Source organism: Sinocyclocheilus grahami, unplaced genomic scaffold (assembly GCF_001515645.1).
Source record: "Sinocyclocheilus grahami isolate Dianchi unplaced genomic scaffold, SAMN03320097.WGS_v1.1 scaffold16.1, whole genome shotgun sequence".
Classification (NCBI taxonomy): domain Eukaryota; kingdom Metazoa; phylum Chordata; class Actinopteri; order Cypriniformes; family Cyprinidae; genus Sinocyclocheilus; species Sinocyclocheilus grahami.
The window spans coordinates 682131-697073 of NW_015505195.1; the positions used below are offsets into that span (position 1 = coordinate 682131).

Genomic DNA, 14943 nt, shown 5'->3' on the forward strand with positions numbered 1-14943 from the left:
ATCTAAATATGTTCTTTTCATTTATGAAGATTTAAGTATGTAGTTTATGCACATTTGTTCAAAACAGCCTGGCAGATTGTTCACAAGATGTAGGCAAAATTTGTATTGTATACAGGAAGGATGCGCGTTCTTATCATTCTTCTGTTGCGCTGCTTATTTATTTCTCTTCAAAGCACCAACTTAAAATGCCTATTTTGGTTTGATTGCTTGTCTCACATGAGAAAATAAATAATTTTGCCTTACTGATGCGGTAGCCTATTTAATGCAGGTGCGGTTCAGGTCGCGGTCTTGATGTCAAACGGGTCGGGTACAGAATTAAATTGGTGCTGGCTGCTGTCGGATAACGAATGGGTCGGGTGTTCTGTTGTGTACTGCGGATGCAGGCCAGGTTTACCTAACAGGACCCGTGCAGGACTCTGCTTTAAACTGCTTTGCGTCTCCGTCAGATAACCTCATGTGCATAATGCGCCATTTATGGTTATTTCCCTAAACCGACACACATCATTTTAGTTTTATTTATTTATTTATTTTTTCAGTTTACGAAAATGTTTTTTGACCAATCGTTTTCGTCTTAGTTTTAGTTTTCGTTTACGAAAATAACCTTGCTGGAGATGGGCTTATTTAAAATGCAAAGTCATTCTCTGCCTGCAGGAGGCGCTTTTAGAGTGATAAAACTAGCGGTTTCCCCAGTAATGGCTGTAATCAAAGCAGCTCCGCTCATGAATGCTACTTTATCAGATCAAATGAAAATGCCATCGAAACTTTTCTGAAGACAGTCGGTTCCCTTCAGAGATACATTCATATAAAACACCCGCCGTGTTATGATTTTGAAACGTGCAGTGCTCATGTTTATTCAAAGTCAAACGGCACAAATAAATAAATGTATGGGAAACTGGTAATGTATATCGGAAGGTATATCACCGTTATTGAAAAAAATTATATCGTGATACATATTGATATTGAATTATTGTCCAGCCCTACTCTACAGTTTATTTTTCTAGCTGACTAATGAGTTTATGGGCACCAAATATGTTTTTCTGAGGTAAATGTGACGTTACAAGCCGTTATATTAATGTCTTTGCGCGGCTGAATGCTGTTTCCGTTCAGATCAAATCACAACAACGTAGGAAACAGATCCGGCGTGACGGAGTTCTATAGTATTTTGTTGCGCCGCGCCACTCGTGTCCGGTGTAGACACGGTGTAATATTGGTTTTGCTTTGTTTCACAGAACTAATCGTTGCCTGGGTTGCGTACGTATGTGTGGGGCAGAGCTATCAAAATAGGGGCGAGACCCTTTTGGGGTAGGGGCGTGTTTGTTTTGGTGATTTCAAATGTCAAGATTGGTTACCAGAAATTGCTTACCCCACCTTTAATGTGGAGGAGATGATTAGTTCACATGTGCCTCGTGCTGCTGCGTCTGTTGAACTGAGGTGCTACAGCGATCTGTCACTCCACATTAAACAACGCCAAAACGGCATTTATTGTTTGAATACTGCAATACAATGGACAGAATTTGAAATCTGAGACTTTGTTTCATATTAAAAGTACCAACGCACAATGCTTATTGCGATATATTGGATGGGAAGTGCCCTTCAACGTTCGGTCCATTAACTGAAAACAGGCTAGACTAATCGATTCTTGGGATTTAAGAATCTATATCGTTCTGTAAAAATGAGAATCAATTAATATTGAGATATCGATATTTTTTTACCCAGCCCTACTGTGGTTTCAGATATCAACTACTCATCTAGCCTGACTAATACTGTATTCAGGTTATTTTGATACCAGTTAGGATCACAAGGGAGACTATTCCTTAGATAACCTTACTTATTTCTTAGTTGCTAACAAAAATCTTCATGTGTTATATTCAATGACTAGTCAGAATGACTACTTTTAAAGTTCAATTAAAATCTTACTAGTAATAATAATAATAATAATCTTACTGATGCAATCAAGATTAACATTCTTAGAATTGTGTACTTTAAATTGCTATGAATTCAATTACACTCCAATGCATAAGAATGAAATTTGCTCTTGGTGTTGGGTTTTCAGCAGCAGGATGGTGAATGAGGGTGCTGGCGGCCCACGCAGTCGCAGGGGGTCTCATAAGGTGGTTCCGTCCTCAGACCAGGATGGCACAGGAGTTGAAAGAGCCACAGGAGAGGTGCCCTGCCCCAGTAAAGGTGAGACTGAATCCCTAAACAAGAAAAGTGCAGAGTATTCAAATTAGGTGGAGGCAAAACAGTCACATTAAGATTCAAATGAATAGACAGAGTTCCTCTTTTCTTAGGTCTAATGTAGGTCATTCAACTCTCACCCATTGGAATCAGTTGCAACATGTTTCACTCAGTGTCCTTACTATTTACATTACGTTACAACTTGTACAACTCATCATTTATATGACACTGTCATACAAAAGAGTACATACCTTTGATATTTTTCATTTGCAGGCTCAACAAGATAATTTTTTTCTTTGCCTGGTCTGTTTAGGAGTTTTCAGTGAGGAAAAAAATATAATTGATTTTATGTGGTAGAAAATATTATTAATTAAATGTTAATTTTCCTTCAGGTAAAAGGTTTTTAATTTGCGATAATAACTGAAATAATAACCTTTTTTGTATTGAGGTCTTAATTGAGCTGTGTAATCATATATGCATTAAAGGGGTCATATGATGCGATTTAAATTTTTCCTTTCTCTTTGGAGTGTTACAAGCTCTTGGTGCATAAAGGAGATCTGTAAGGTTGCAAAGACTAAAGTCTCAAATCCAAAGAGATATTCTTTATAAAAGTTAAGAGTCAACCACACCTACCTAAAACGGCTCATTCTAACACGCCCCCACATGTCTATGTCACTATGTGGGAAGATTTGCATAACGCCGCCCAAATGTTCACGCAAAAAAAGAAGAGTACGTTTTTTTATATTTAAATAATTTGCCACTGATGATTCAAACGCGAGTTTTGAGCAGTGTAGAGTAGGCTTGTTGTTTCTCCGATCACAAATGCAGACATGGTTTTATGTTTATGCAGTGCGATACGCAGTATAAGTCATTATAATCAGTAATTATGTCCCCACTGGATGCAACAAATGCCTCATTTGTAATGGGATTTATTGGTTTTGTCTCGTCCTGCTGGGAGACGGCATCACAGTATGATAAGGGGCGTAACATTTCTGTCACACGCTTGAGGTATTCGGCCAATCACAACGCACTAGATAGCTGGCCAATCAGAGCACACCTTGCTTTTTTAGAACGATGAGCTTTATAAAAATCGACGCGTTTCAGAAAGGCGGGGCATAGAGGAGAAACAATAATGTGCATTATATGGAAAATAATGTGTTTTTTGAACCTTAAACCGCATAAACGCATTGCTAAAAAGAACATTATTTTGTGTATTTGGTGTAATGTCATATGACCCCTTTAAAGAAGAATGAGGAAACAATGGCCATGACACATTCATGTCATGGTAGTGAAAGCATCAAGCTAAATTCTAGGCTTATGAACAGACTGCCATGTGATTTGCCGTGTGACCTGATTGAGAAATTGCCATATCCTGCCCAGTACTGTTATCAATGATGCAGTCATTCCCATTAACTCAGACATGATGACACTGAAAATGCTAGAGTAGTGTTTCATTGTGCAACCTCACTGCCAAATAGATTCAGGTTAATTTCATAAGATGCTTCACAGTGTAGCGTTTGAGTTAGTGTTAGTGGTTTTTAAAATTATATTTTGAAAATTTAATTTATAAAATATCACATTTTAGGGTTTTTTCAGTGGGATATACTATAGTGCATTTTGTCAAAAGTCATCAGGTTGTACACTTACTATTAATTCATTACCTCTTAATAATCTCCCATAGATTGAAATTAAGACATTGCGTTCCTCTCTGTCTTTCTTTTTACTGCATTTTAAAACTATTAATGAATTGTAATATATTTAAGTCTAGTCCATTCATTGGCTATGGGCTTTGCCTTTGACATATGTATCCATCAATACTAATGTAAAGTCTCTCTTTCCTAAGTGAAAATGACTCTTTTTCAGTCTTTAATTCTACGAAGATTAAATGGGGATTCATATTTGTATTTATATTGAATTGTAAATATTGTATCTTCATTTGGGTAAAACCTGCTGTCACCATTATATTCAGTTTAGTTATATATACCCACACAGTCACTCTTTGTCTGGTCACAGTTATGTGTATGTGTTTGCTAACACCTGTCTGCCCGCTCCTTTTGGATTTATTATTAAACTTTGTTGTGTGGAACTTTATTCATTTGCCTTCATCTGTCTGCCAGCAAACACTGTGACAGATAACCGGACCAATAAAAATGGATTATAGTGCGCGATTTGCTGCGATTGCCCGAATAAAGACTTCTACCTTCTCGCTGTCACCTGCCCTTTTGACGATGAGACCCTGAAGTCACTGTTCTGGATCGGGGCAAATTACCATCGCCCCATTGACCTCCCGGACTCCATGGCACTGAGCTGGATCATTCAGTGTCTGGAGAGCATCCGCCCCCTATCCAAAACACAGCACGAACCAGAGCCCAGCCAGCCATTACCACCCAGCTGCACGGAGGGTCTGCCTGAGCCCACCGCAGATGGAGAGCCCGAGGCAGCGCGAGGAGAAGCGACTGCGCCTGCCATCGCCCCGGAGCCAGAGGCTGTCGATGCGGCTGACCAGGTGTGTGAGCCAGCAACACCGCACGTGCCAGAGGGGATATTAGTAGAATATGAAGGGATGGATCGAAGCCCCGCCCACGCTCCCACCACTGAGGGTGAGCCACCACTGGCCTCTGGAAATGTTGTGGATTATTTCCTGGATTGTCCTGAATCGTCTGTCTTCCCGCTGGTTCCGTTCAGCCCTGCCTCTCCTTAGTCTTCTGAATATTCAGTATCTTCTGAATCTCCTGAGCCTCCTGTGTTCCCTCCCAGCCTCCCTCTCCCACCTCCTCTCCATATATCTGCCAGTTCTTTTGCCCTGTCTTCGCTGGTTCCTGTAAACCTCTCAGCTCACCCTCAGTCAGCGCCATCCTGGAGCCTCTTCTCGCTGTGGGTCTTTCAGTCTCCAGCTCCACCTTGGCGTGAGGATCCCCTGTCTCCGCCTCTGGTCTCCAAGGCCTGGATTCCACCTCGGCCCTTCGACCCGTCGGCTCTGCCTTGGCTCCTAGCTCCCTCATCGCCACCATGGCCCGTCATCCCACTGGCTCCCTCGTCCCTCCAGCTCGTCCGTTGTCAATCGTCATCTCCAGAGGATTTCCCTCCTCCGGCTGCACTTAGGGCTGGACAATAATTCAATATCAATATGTATCGCGATATAATTTTTTTCAATAACGGTGATATGATTTTTAAAAACATTTCCGATATTTCGATATACATTACCAATGTTTCCCATACATTGATTTATTTGTGGCGTTTGACTTCGTTGAATAAACATGAGCACTGCACGTTTCAAAATTTGGCTCCTAGCTCCCTCATCGCCCCTCATCCCACTGGCTCCCTCGTCCCTCCAGCTCGTCCGTCGTCAATCGTCATCACCAGAGGATTTCCCTCCTCCGGCTGCACCTAGGGCTGGACAATAATTCAATATCAATATGTATCGCGATATAATTTTTTTCAATAACGGTTTGTGTAATATTTAAATTAGTTTGATGATCTGAAACATTAAAGTGTGACAAACATGCAAAAAAATAAGAAATCAGGAAGGGGGCCAACACTTTTTCACACCACTGTATATAATAATAATAACAATAATATAATATTAGCATTTAAATTAAAAACATTTTATACTAATGTAAAATATTGACATTGTCTACAGATTCTTTGTGGGAATATTTACTTTTTTATGATTTGTTGGCCACATGACAATAGATTTAAAATATCAAAATGTATTTTAATTGCCAAATTTAAAACTTATTGTGTATTCGAGTCATCATGTGAATTGTATAATGTATTACTAAATGTAATAGATTCAGACTAAAAAAAAAATATATTTTTTCACTTTGTTTTTAGGGATCAAATGTTTCGTGCTTTAGATTGTCTTGCACTGCTTGATGTAGGTGCTTGTAAACGTTACAGGAAGTGTAGAAAGAATAGGGAAGGATGTGGTTGTCAGCCAGGGGCAGTGAGGTTTGGGAAAATATGATGTCCTTGTTTGTAACACATCTTCTATACACTTTCCTAAAAAATACATTTTGTTGTAGTCATATGATTGAACTTTAGAATTTATTTGAATTACAGACCTTCAATGTATTGCGTCATCAGTTCCGTTTCAGTTCAGTTCAGTCTGCGAAGAAATTTTATATCCCAAAAAGTTTCTTTGACATGATCTTCATTTGTCTCCTTTAAGAGCAGCTGCAGTCAAAACAGCATGACTATGACCGCTTGAGTTATCACATGAGACCTGATTCTCTGGCTGAATTGCTGTTATCTTGTGGATATGATGTGTTGAGCTTCATAATACCTTCTGGAAACCTTAGAGACTGCTACACTGTGTCTTTACTGTTTTGCTGTTTTTTTTCAGCATTTAAAGACAGACCTGATGAGGCAGTTCGACACCCAAGTCAATGAATTCATGGACAGTCTGATAGAGGAATCTGCTAGTCTGGTTTCCTCCCATGTCAGCACAGTCTTTCCTCTCTCAGATAAGGAGAAAAGCAAACTCAGGTACTGAAAGCGCAGTGACTGTGATTTCACCAAGTACAACATGTTCCTGGATCAACATCCTTGTTGATCCTGGAACAACATTCCTATCAACCAATCAGAATTGAGGGATAACTTTTCAGGAAATATCTGTTTTAGGCTTACAATCAGGGTTAGGTGCTTCTACACCCTTGTTAATCAGCTATCATTTCACACTGTTTTTAGGAATAAATTATGGGTAGGGTTAGGTTTAGGGGTAGGGATTGGGTTAAGTCTATATTTTTGGACAGTTATGTTGATCCAGGATCAACAAAAGATGTTGATCCAGGAACATGTCTGTCTTGGCAAAATCACGGCGACCCTGAAAGCATGCAAAAACCAGATTGCAATGAGTGCCATAGCTGGCTAGTACACTTCAGTGACTGTGATTTCGCCAAGTACAACATGTTCCTGGATCAACATCCTTGTTGATCCTGGAACAACATTCCTATCAACCAATCAGAATTGAGGGATAACTTTTCAGGAAATATCTGTTTTAGGCTTACAATCAGGGTTAGGTGCTTCTACACCCTTGTTAATCAGCTATCATTTCACACTGTTTTTAGGAATAAATTATGGGTAGGGTTAGGTTTAGGGGTAGGGATTGGGTTAAGTCTATATTTTTGGACAGTTATGTTGATCCAGGATCAACAAAAGATGTTGATCCAGGAACATGTCTGTCTTGGCAAAATCACGGCGACCCTGAAAGCATGCAAAAACCAGATTGCAATGAGTGCCATAGCTGGCTAGTACACTTAATTCTCTTCTCTTTTCTGTCATTCAAATTTGCTTGAATTCAATGCATTTGTGATTTCTTTCCCATTGCGTGATCTTGGCACATGACTAGCATGCCAGTCTATCAGCGTAATGCTTTTATCTCATATTCTTTTTTGCCTTTTTCTTTTTCCCCTGTTGTCTAACCCTTTTTATCTTCCTCTCTGCTCCTGTAGGCATACGCGACCTCCCCAAGGCCAAAGCAAGCAGTTTGTGATCCGTCGATCCCTATTAGAGTAAGTCATGGGTAATCTTGCTGAAACCTGTCCTGATATGTGTGAGATTTGTTTATAATAATAGTGCTTATTAAACTATTTTTCTGCAGTGATCTCTTCGAGGTGAACCACATTCGCACCATCTATCACATGTTCATCGCCCTCCTCATTCTCTTCATCTTCAGTACACTCGTCGTGGACTTCATAGATGAGGGCAGGTTAGAGCATTCACAATTCATCAACACTTTTGGAATCCGTTTTGCTTTAGTTTTTAAAAAAAAAGCAACCTTCTTGTAAATGTGAAAGCTCTGACCTTGCCAGCAGTGTGGTGTCATGTATTCATAATGGTTTTGTTTTTGCCAGAATATAAAGAGATATATAAATCTGCAAAAATGTCAACAATTCTGTGTTTTTCTGTCAATATGGGGTGATGTGTACATTGAGGAAAAAAAATTAACTTAAATGAATTTAGCAAATGGCTGCAATATAACACAGAGTGAAAAATTTAAGGGGGTCTGAATACTTTCCGTACCCACTGTATATATTTTAAGGCTTGGTAAATGTGATGTTGAAATCTTGTGTAAGTGTTGAGTAACTGTGACACAGTTTTTTTTCTGTGTCGTTTCAGGTGCTTGGGTGTTTGTTTTATGCATATTACATATTCGTGCGGCTGTGCATCCCTCAGTTCCGCAGTATCAGTATGCAGCTCTTTGATCTGAGGGCCATGGTGTTGTGTGTCTTCAACTCTATACTGCCAGGTAGAATGTCATATTTAAATGTGGCACATCTTTAGATTACTTTATACTGATAAGATGTCTAAATAAGAAGAGTACACACTGAGAATGGTCACAGATGTAGTAAAAAAAAAAGTATAAAAATGAATGCAATTTGTGTAAAGGTGGTGTTCTATATCTGTAGGAGTGCTGGTGCTATTCTTGGCGTTCTTTGCCTTTCTGCATTGCTGGCTTAATGCATTTGCTGAAATGCTACGATTTGGAGACAGAATGTTTTATAAGGTAAGGTTTTATAAGGGTTATATGTTCCACATGATCAGATATCTTTTGTTTAAAAGCAGATGTTGCCATTATATGATTATTCATTGAAAAATGAAAATGCTTTTTCTCTAGGACTGGTGGAACTCCACTTCATTTGCTAACTATTACCGCACATGGAATGTTGTAGTACATGATTGGCTTTATTACTATGTCTACAGGGACTTCCTGTGGGTAAGTCATAAGTTGAAAATGTTACAGAATACAATATAAAAGATTCTAGTTATTCTTTATAAGACTAGTTATTCTAAAATACATTATTCTTTATTGAATGATTATAATTCGTTTTTTATATAATTATTATAATTAATTTTTATTATCATTTTTATACATGAAGTTTCGATTTATTTTTGTATATTTTATTTATATTTAATCCGCTATATACAGAATCTGCACTTTGAGTGCACTCTTTAAAGAAATCATCCAAGAATTACAAATGACTGAAAAAGACATGGAAATTCATTGGTGTAAACAGTGTTTCAGATTGGACCTTGACGATTGTACTGTATTTTATTAAACAATCTGTTTTTGGTTTATTTGAATGGACTCAAGCTAAACCATGTGTGATCATCCATGTCTACAGATGACACAGAAGCGATTCCGTGCAGCGGCCATGTTGGTTGTTTTTACGGTGTCTGCTGTGGTGCACGAGTATGTTCTGGCCATCTGCTTTGGCTTCTTCTACCCTGTCTTGTTCTGCATCTTCATGTGCTTTGGAAGTAAGAACCTAATTTACTACAAGAGCATGTCAAATATCCCTGCTGAAAAAACCGATAGTCTTAGCTGGTTTTACAGCTGACCAAGCTGGTGTTTACCCTGCAAACAAGCCTTTACAGGGCCCCCAATGGTCTGCCAGCGCAGGGCCCCTGAGAATTTGCTCATTGGCAAAACGTTGGCCCCTTAGCGCTGGTCCTGCACGGGCAGCCCTCACTTAGCCACCAGGAAGCCCTCACTATGCCCACACAGGCCCTGCACTATTAATCTACAACAATACATCTGTTTCGCTTTAAATACTTTCCAGCTACTATAACTTAAAGGAACACTCCACTATTTATGAAAATAGGCTCATTTTCCAACTCCCCTAGAGTTAAACAGTTGAGTTTTACCGTTTTCGAATCCATTCAGGCGATCTCTTAGACCGTTAGCATCTCGCTCCAAAATGACTCTTCTGTAGTTACATATCCATATCGGCCTACAAAATCGCAACTTTTCATTTTCCGTCAGTCTTAGTACACGATGTAACTACAGAAGAGTCAAGTTTTAAATAGGAAAAATATAGAAACTCTTTGGTCATTTGAGCGAGATGTTAACGGTCTAAGAGATCGGCTGAATGGATTCGAAAACGGTAAAACTCAACTATTTTACTCTAGGGGAGTTGGAAAATGAGCCTATTTTCAAAAATAGTGGAGTTTTCCTTTAAGTCTTTGGGAAAAACAGTTGTTATACATCTGAAAATGGATGCAGTCACCACATAACTAATGTCTGTATTGTCCGTAGTCAAAGTGATTTCAAATAAATGTATTAAATAGAAAACATTCAGTTTAGGTTAATACAGCTACATATAGCCAAAAATGTAAATACACAAGTACAAAAAAGTAAGGCAAACAAAGCAACGTGAGACTGTAGGATTTCGTCATATGAAAGTTGATGTGTGCGAAAGTCTTATCTGTATTTCATCAATGTCCAAACACTGTCCATAGCTGAAGTTTACTGATAGCAAAATGAATAATCCAACCTCTCGTAATGAAAACATGCTCAAACACCAGACTCTTCCTAACCAGGAACAATCAAAAAAAGTCCAGACTATGGTCCCACGTCGAAAAGAACTTTATATCCATATTCATACTGGACCATGATGTGGTAACCTCACCAATAAAGAGTCCTTCTAAAATGCATACAAATACACTATCTTAAACTCTTAGCATCAATCCAAACATAGGACATACTTACATGTAACATCTCTGCAAAAAACATCAGCAATGTACACTTTAAAAAAAACAACAACTCCTTACTTTAGACTGGGCTTGAAATGACACATTTGCCAACCAGGACACAGCACAATGTATTTAGCAGGTGAGCCATGCTGGCTACTTCTGCTAGCTATTGCTAACTCCCTCTTCTTTGTAATGTTTAATGGCGGTTGGCATCCATCGTAATTGGTGCATTACCGCCACCATCTGTTCCGTACTAACTCCCTCTACCCACATGGCTTTACTTAAAGGGGTCATATGATGCTTTTTTTTTAAAGATCATTATTTTGTGTATTTGGTGTAACGGAATATGTTGACATGCTTTAATGTTCAAAAAACACATTATTTTTAAAATACTGTACATTATTGTAGGTCCTCTATGCCCTGCCTCTCTCAAACACGTCGTTTTTCTACAAAGTCCCTCCTTCCGACAAACGCAGTCTGCTCTGATTGGCCAGCTGACCCAGTGCATTGTGATTGGCCGAACACCACAAGCACTCGTCGGAAATATAATGCCCCTTACCATAATCGCGAGCTTCATCTTTCAAAATAAATGTAAAGACCGTAAATGTCATTAGTTTTACCATCAGTTCAAGTTGCGTGACCGACACAGTGATGAAGCTGGTATGTGTTTGCAGTTCACAAGCCACGGTTAAGACGGCTGACTCCACTGTGATGTTACCCTGTCTCTCTCTCGCTCTCTCTCTCACACACACAAGCGCGTGAGCACACACACACGATGCGCAAAACTCCGCATTTTAAGTCAATAGCAAATACTTAAACTAATAACAAAACAGTAGCTGATTCAGAAGCACCAGATTGTCATAGCAAAGTCAGAATTACCTCCTCTTCTAGGTTCACGAAATGGTCATCCATAAAATGCATTGCTGTTCTGTTGTAAGTAATCTTAAAGATTCCTAAATGCATCTACTTCTGGAAAGCCAAATAAAGTGCTTTTGCTTTCGCCTAGACACACACAGCGTCTCCCTGACTGCATCAACACTAACTGCGGTTACTGAAACCAAGCCTTCTTTCTTTGCGTGCACATTTGGACAGCATTACGCAAATATTTCTACATAGTGAGGTAGATATGTGGGGGCGTGTTAGAACGAGCCGTTTTAGGGGGGCGTGGCAGAGTCTTAACTTTGATAAAGAATATCTCTTTGGTTTTGAGACTTTAGTCTTTGCAACTTCAGGGATCTTATCTATGCACAATCAGCTTGTAACACTCCAAAGAGAAAACTTGAAATCGCATCATATGACCCCTTTAAGGAAACCTAAAACACACTAGCACCCCTAGTGGTAAGGAAGAAAACTGCCCACAAAATTCTTATTAATAGGCTCGTGTCGGTTACACCTCAAATATGGCTTGTGAGATCCACTTTCCTGCAAAGGTTAGCTCCAACTTTGATCAAACTCACCCAACTGTGATTTTCTAATGATCCTGAAGACACTGATTAGCATGCTCAGGTGTGTTTGATTAAGGTTAGAACTAAACTCTGCTGGAAAGTGGATCTCGTGAGCCAGATTTGAGGATCCTTGCATATATGAAACAACAGATTCTGAAAAGGCCTCTTTTGGTTTGAGCCATTCCACTTCAATTGAGTGGCTAAAAAAATGGCCAGTCAATGTTATTTGTATTCTCCTAGTTGCATTACAGGGCTGTCTACACAAAACCTGCATGGGCCCAAAGGATACAAAGGATGGTCCAGTTGCTCTGGGCCATCATGGGATTAATGTGGACAGTCCGCTAGTGTGGCCTGCTCACAGAGAGCCTGGACTGATTGACATGACAGAGCCTGAATATGAAAATCTCTTATCCTCTCATATTTCTCTTAGTGGTGTTTAACTTCATTCTTAATGACCGGAGAAAAGGGCCGATCTGGAACGTGATCATGTGGACTGCGCTGTTCTTGGGTCAGGGGGTTCTCATCTGCCTGTACTCTCAGGAGTGGTACGCACAGCGCTTCTGCCCCATTCAAGAGGTAAACTAAGTTTTTATGCCTGGTGGGTTCATCTGTGAATATAGTTTGTGAATTTATTCATATATTTGTGGTTTCTTTTTGTTTCCTCAGCCTTCTTTCATAGACTTGCTAAAGCCTCGATCCTGGACTTGTTCTCCATAGACTAACACTGCTGTAGATGCTCACTAAAGCCACACCACCAGCCACAAGATGAATGGGATTTATACTCTACTTGTTCTGGAACTTTTTTAGCATTCTGTAGGTATTGCACTCTGACCAAACAAAATGAAAAGTGACAATCTTACTCTATAATCATGAAGACACCGTTTTATAAAGAGGCCTTAGATATTTGATTTGTTTAGATCTTAATATTTATGAAAACATCTGTAATAGAATGTCTATAATGTGCATTTTGAATATTTTGGTATTTCCTTTTAAATGTCTATGTGACGGTCTAGTTAGCATTATGTCTGATCTGGAGATTCTATTTTTTAGAAGCCTCTGTGATGTCCTAAATTTGAGATCAGATTATACAGTAAATGTGTTTTGTTTACTGCCACTTCTTAGATATCCTTAGATATTGTGTTTTGATATTGTAGTGTTATTCCAGTACTGCAGAGGCCATGGATATGGGGTACATTTTAACCAGTTTTTGCCTGGACTGCACAAAATCATAGAATGTTTACAAGCGGGGTTGAGAATTCTAAAACCCTAATGGATTTAAATTATGTGCCATACTGCTGTGAATTTTTTTTTCTTTTCTTTTTTTACTTTTTACTCCTAGACTTTTAATTAAAATGAAGATGATTTGGGCGGAAATTCTCCATTCTGCCAGTTTTATTTACTATAGTTACTGTTTGAAGAGTTAGACTTGTAGTCTGAACCTAAGAGGTCTGGAAATTTGTACTTAATTTTTTTTCCCCTTTCCATAGAGCTAAACTAATTAGATACTAATTTAAAAGCCATGCTTTAGGACATATTTATTACAAAATAGGGTATCAAATGTTTTGAGGTTTTGCAGCTGACTGCACTCATGTGATCATTACTAATGGTTTTCAAGCACAATCCCTTTATTAGTTACACTGCCAGAGTATGCAGGGTATTTATTGTAAAAAAAAAAACATCATAAAGTCTAGGCCTTTTTGAATGTCATTTATCAGTGCACAAAAGAGTTGAGTGAATACTCTCTCCAGTTCCACAAAATTTATGAGACTGTCTGTATAATATTTTAAAAACATACTTGCAATAGCTGTGGCGACCGGCAGGTGGTGATGGAGAGTTGAATGTTAGAACTACTGTATATTTGCACACAGCATTTTATTTCTTTATGGCACCTGCCATGTAAATGCTCAGTTGTAATTTCCAGAATAGTCAATGACTGTATTTTTCATCACAAAAAAAGTGAAAAATATTTTAAAATCTAAACGGATGTCACATTTTAAACAAATTTTCATAATTTATCTTGTGAAATGTTCAGTGTGTAGCCTGTTCCACCATGCTTTGCAATGGACAATTAAACAGTTTAACTGACTATAGTGGTTTGCTTTTTATACACTATGTACCATGTTGTATATTGATGAGATATCAGTTAATATCAGGCTAATGTTTTATGTGACTTGACTGTATACAATCATGTGAGAAAAGTGAGTTGAAATGTTATTTCTTTACAGATCAAAATCATGTTGCAGAAATGAAAGCTTATTGTAATATCAAGACTATTATATTTTGTCATTGTTGTCGGTAGAGCTAAAAATTAAATTAGGAGCAAAACCGAGATTGTGTTATATTAGTCTTTTGTTAATATTTTTAATTCGTTTATATTTTAATATTTTCCGTTTCATTTGAAAGTTTTAGTAATTTTGTTGTTTTTCTCTATCATTTTAGTTTTTAAAATGTCTCTAGTTTTTATTTTGAGTTATTTTAGTACATCATGTTAAACTAAATGAAAATAAGAAAATTTGCTTTGGCAACTAACTGAAATGCTTTTTTCCCCCCCAGTTCATGTTTACTTCATTTCAAGTAACGAAAATATATATATTTTTTAATATGGTTTTGGTTTTAGTTAACTATAACAACCCTGCTATCAGAGCTTGTAGTATTAAATATATTGATATACAAGTGAAGTAGCCTTCTATGCTTTAAAATGCTTTAATAACATAGGACTCTTCAATAACACCTTTTTATTTTTATTATTGTACTGTTTACATTACTCAGTTATTGTCCGTAAGATGTTATTCATTGCACATTATGAATCAACAATTCTCTTAATTTTTGCTTATGTTAATAT

The 14943-nt window shown here is 38.2% G+C and overlaps 1 protein-coding gene across 1 annotated transcript in view; it reads left to right on the forward strand.

Moving 5' to 3' along the window:
- Positions 1-14179, forward strand: part of LOC107549691 (sterol O-acyltransferase 1-like) — an 18531-nt gene extending 4352 nt beyond the window's left edge. Inside the window, exons 2-13 of the mRNA XM_016230869.1 lie at positions 2054-2184; positions 4371-4836; positions 4936-5281; positions 6524-6666; positions 7632-7691; positions 7781-7963; positions 8277-8428; positions 8589-8686; positions 8798-8896; positions 9306-9441; positions 12532-12677; positions 12768-14179. Coding sequence (XP_016086355.1) covers positions 2061-2184; positions 4371-4836; positions 4936-5281; positions 6524-6666; positions 7632-7691; positions 7781-7963; positions 8277-8428; positions 8589-8686; positions 8798-8896; positions 9306-9441; positions 12532-12677; positions 12768-12818 — 2004 coding nt within the window. The 5' untranslated portion in view covers positions 2054-2060 and the 3' untranslated portion in view covers positions 12819-14179. The remainder of the gene's footprint in view (positions 1-2053; positions 2185-4370; positions 4837-4935; positions 5282-6523; positions 6667-7631; positions 7692-7780; positions 7964-8276; positions 8429-8588; positions 8687-8797; positions 8897-9305; positions 9442-12531; positions 12678-12767) is intronic.
- Positions 14180-14943: the final 764 nt, after the last annotated feature.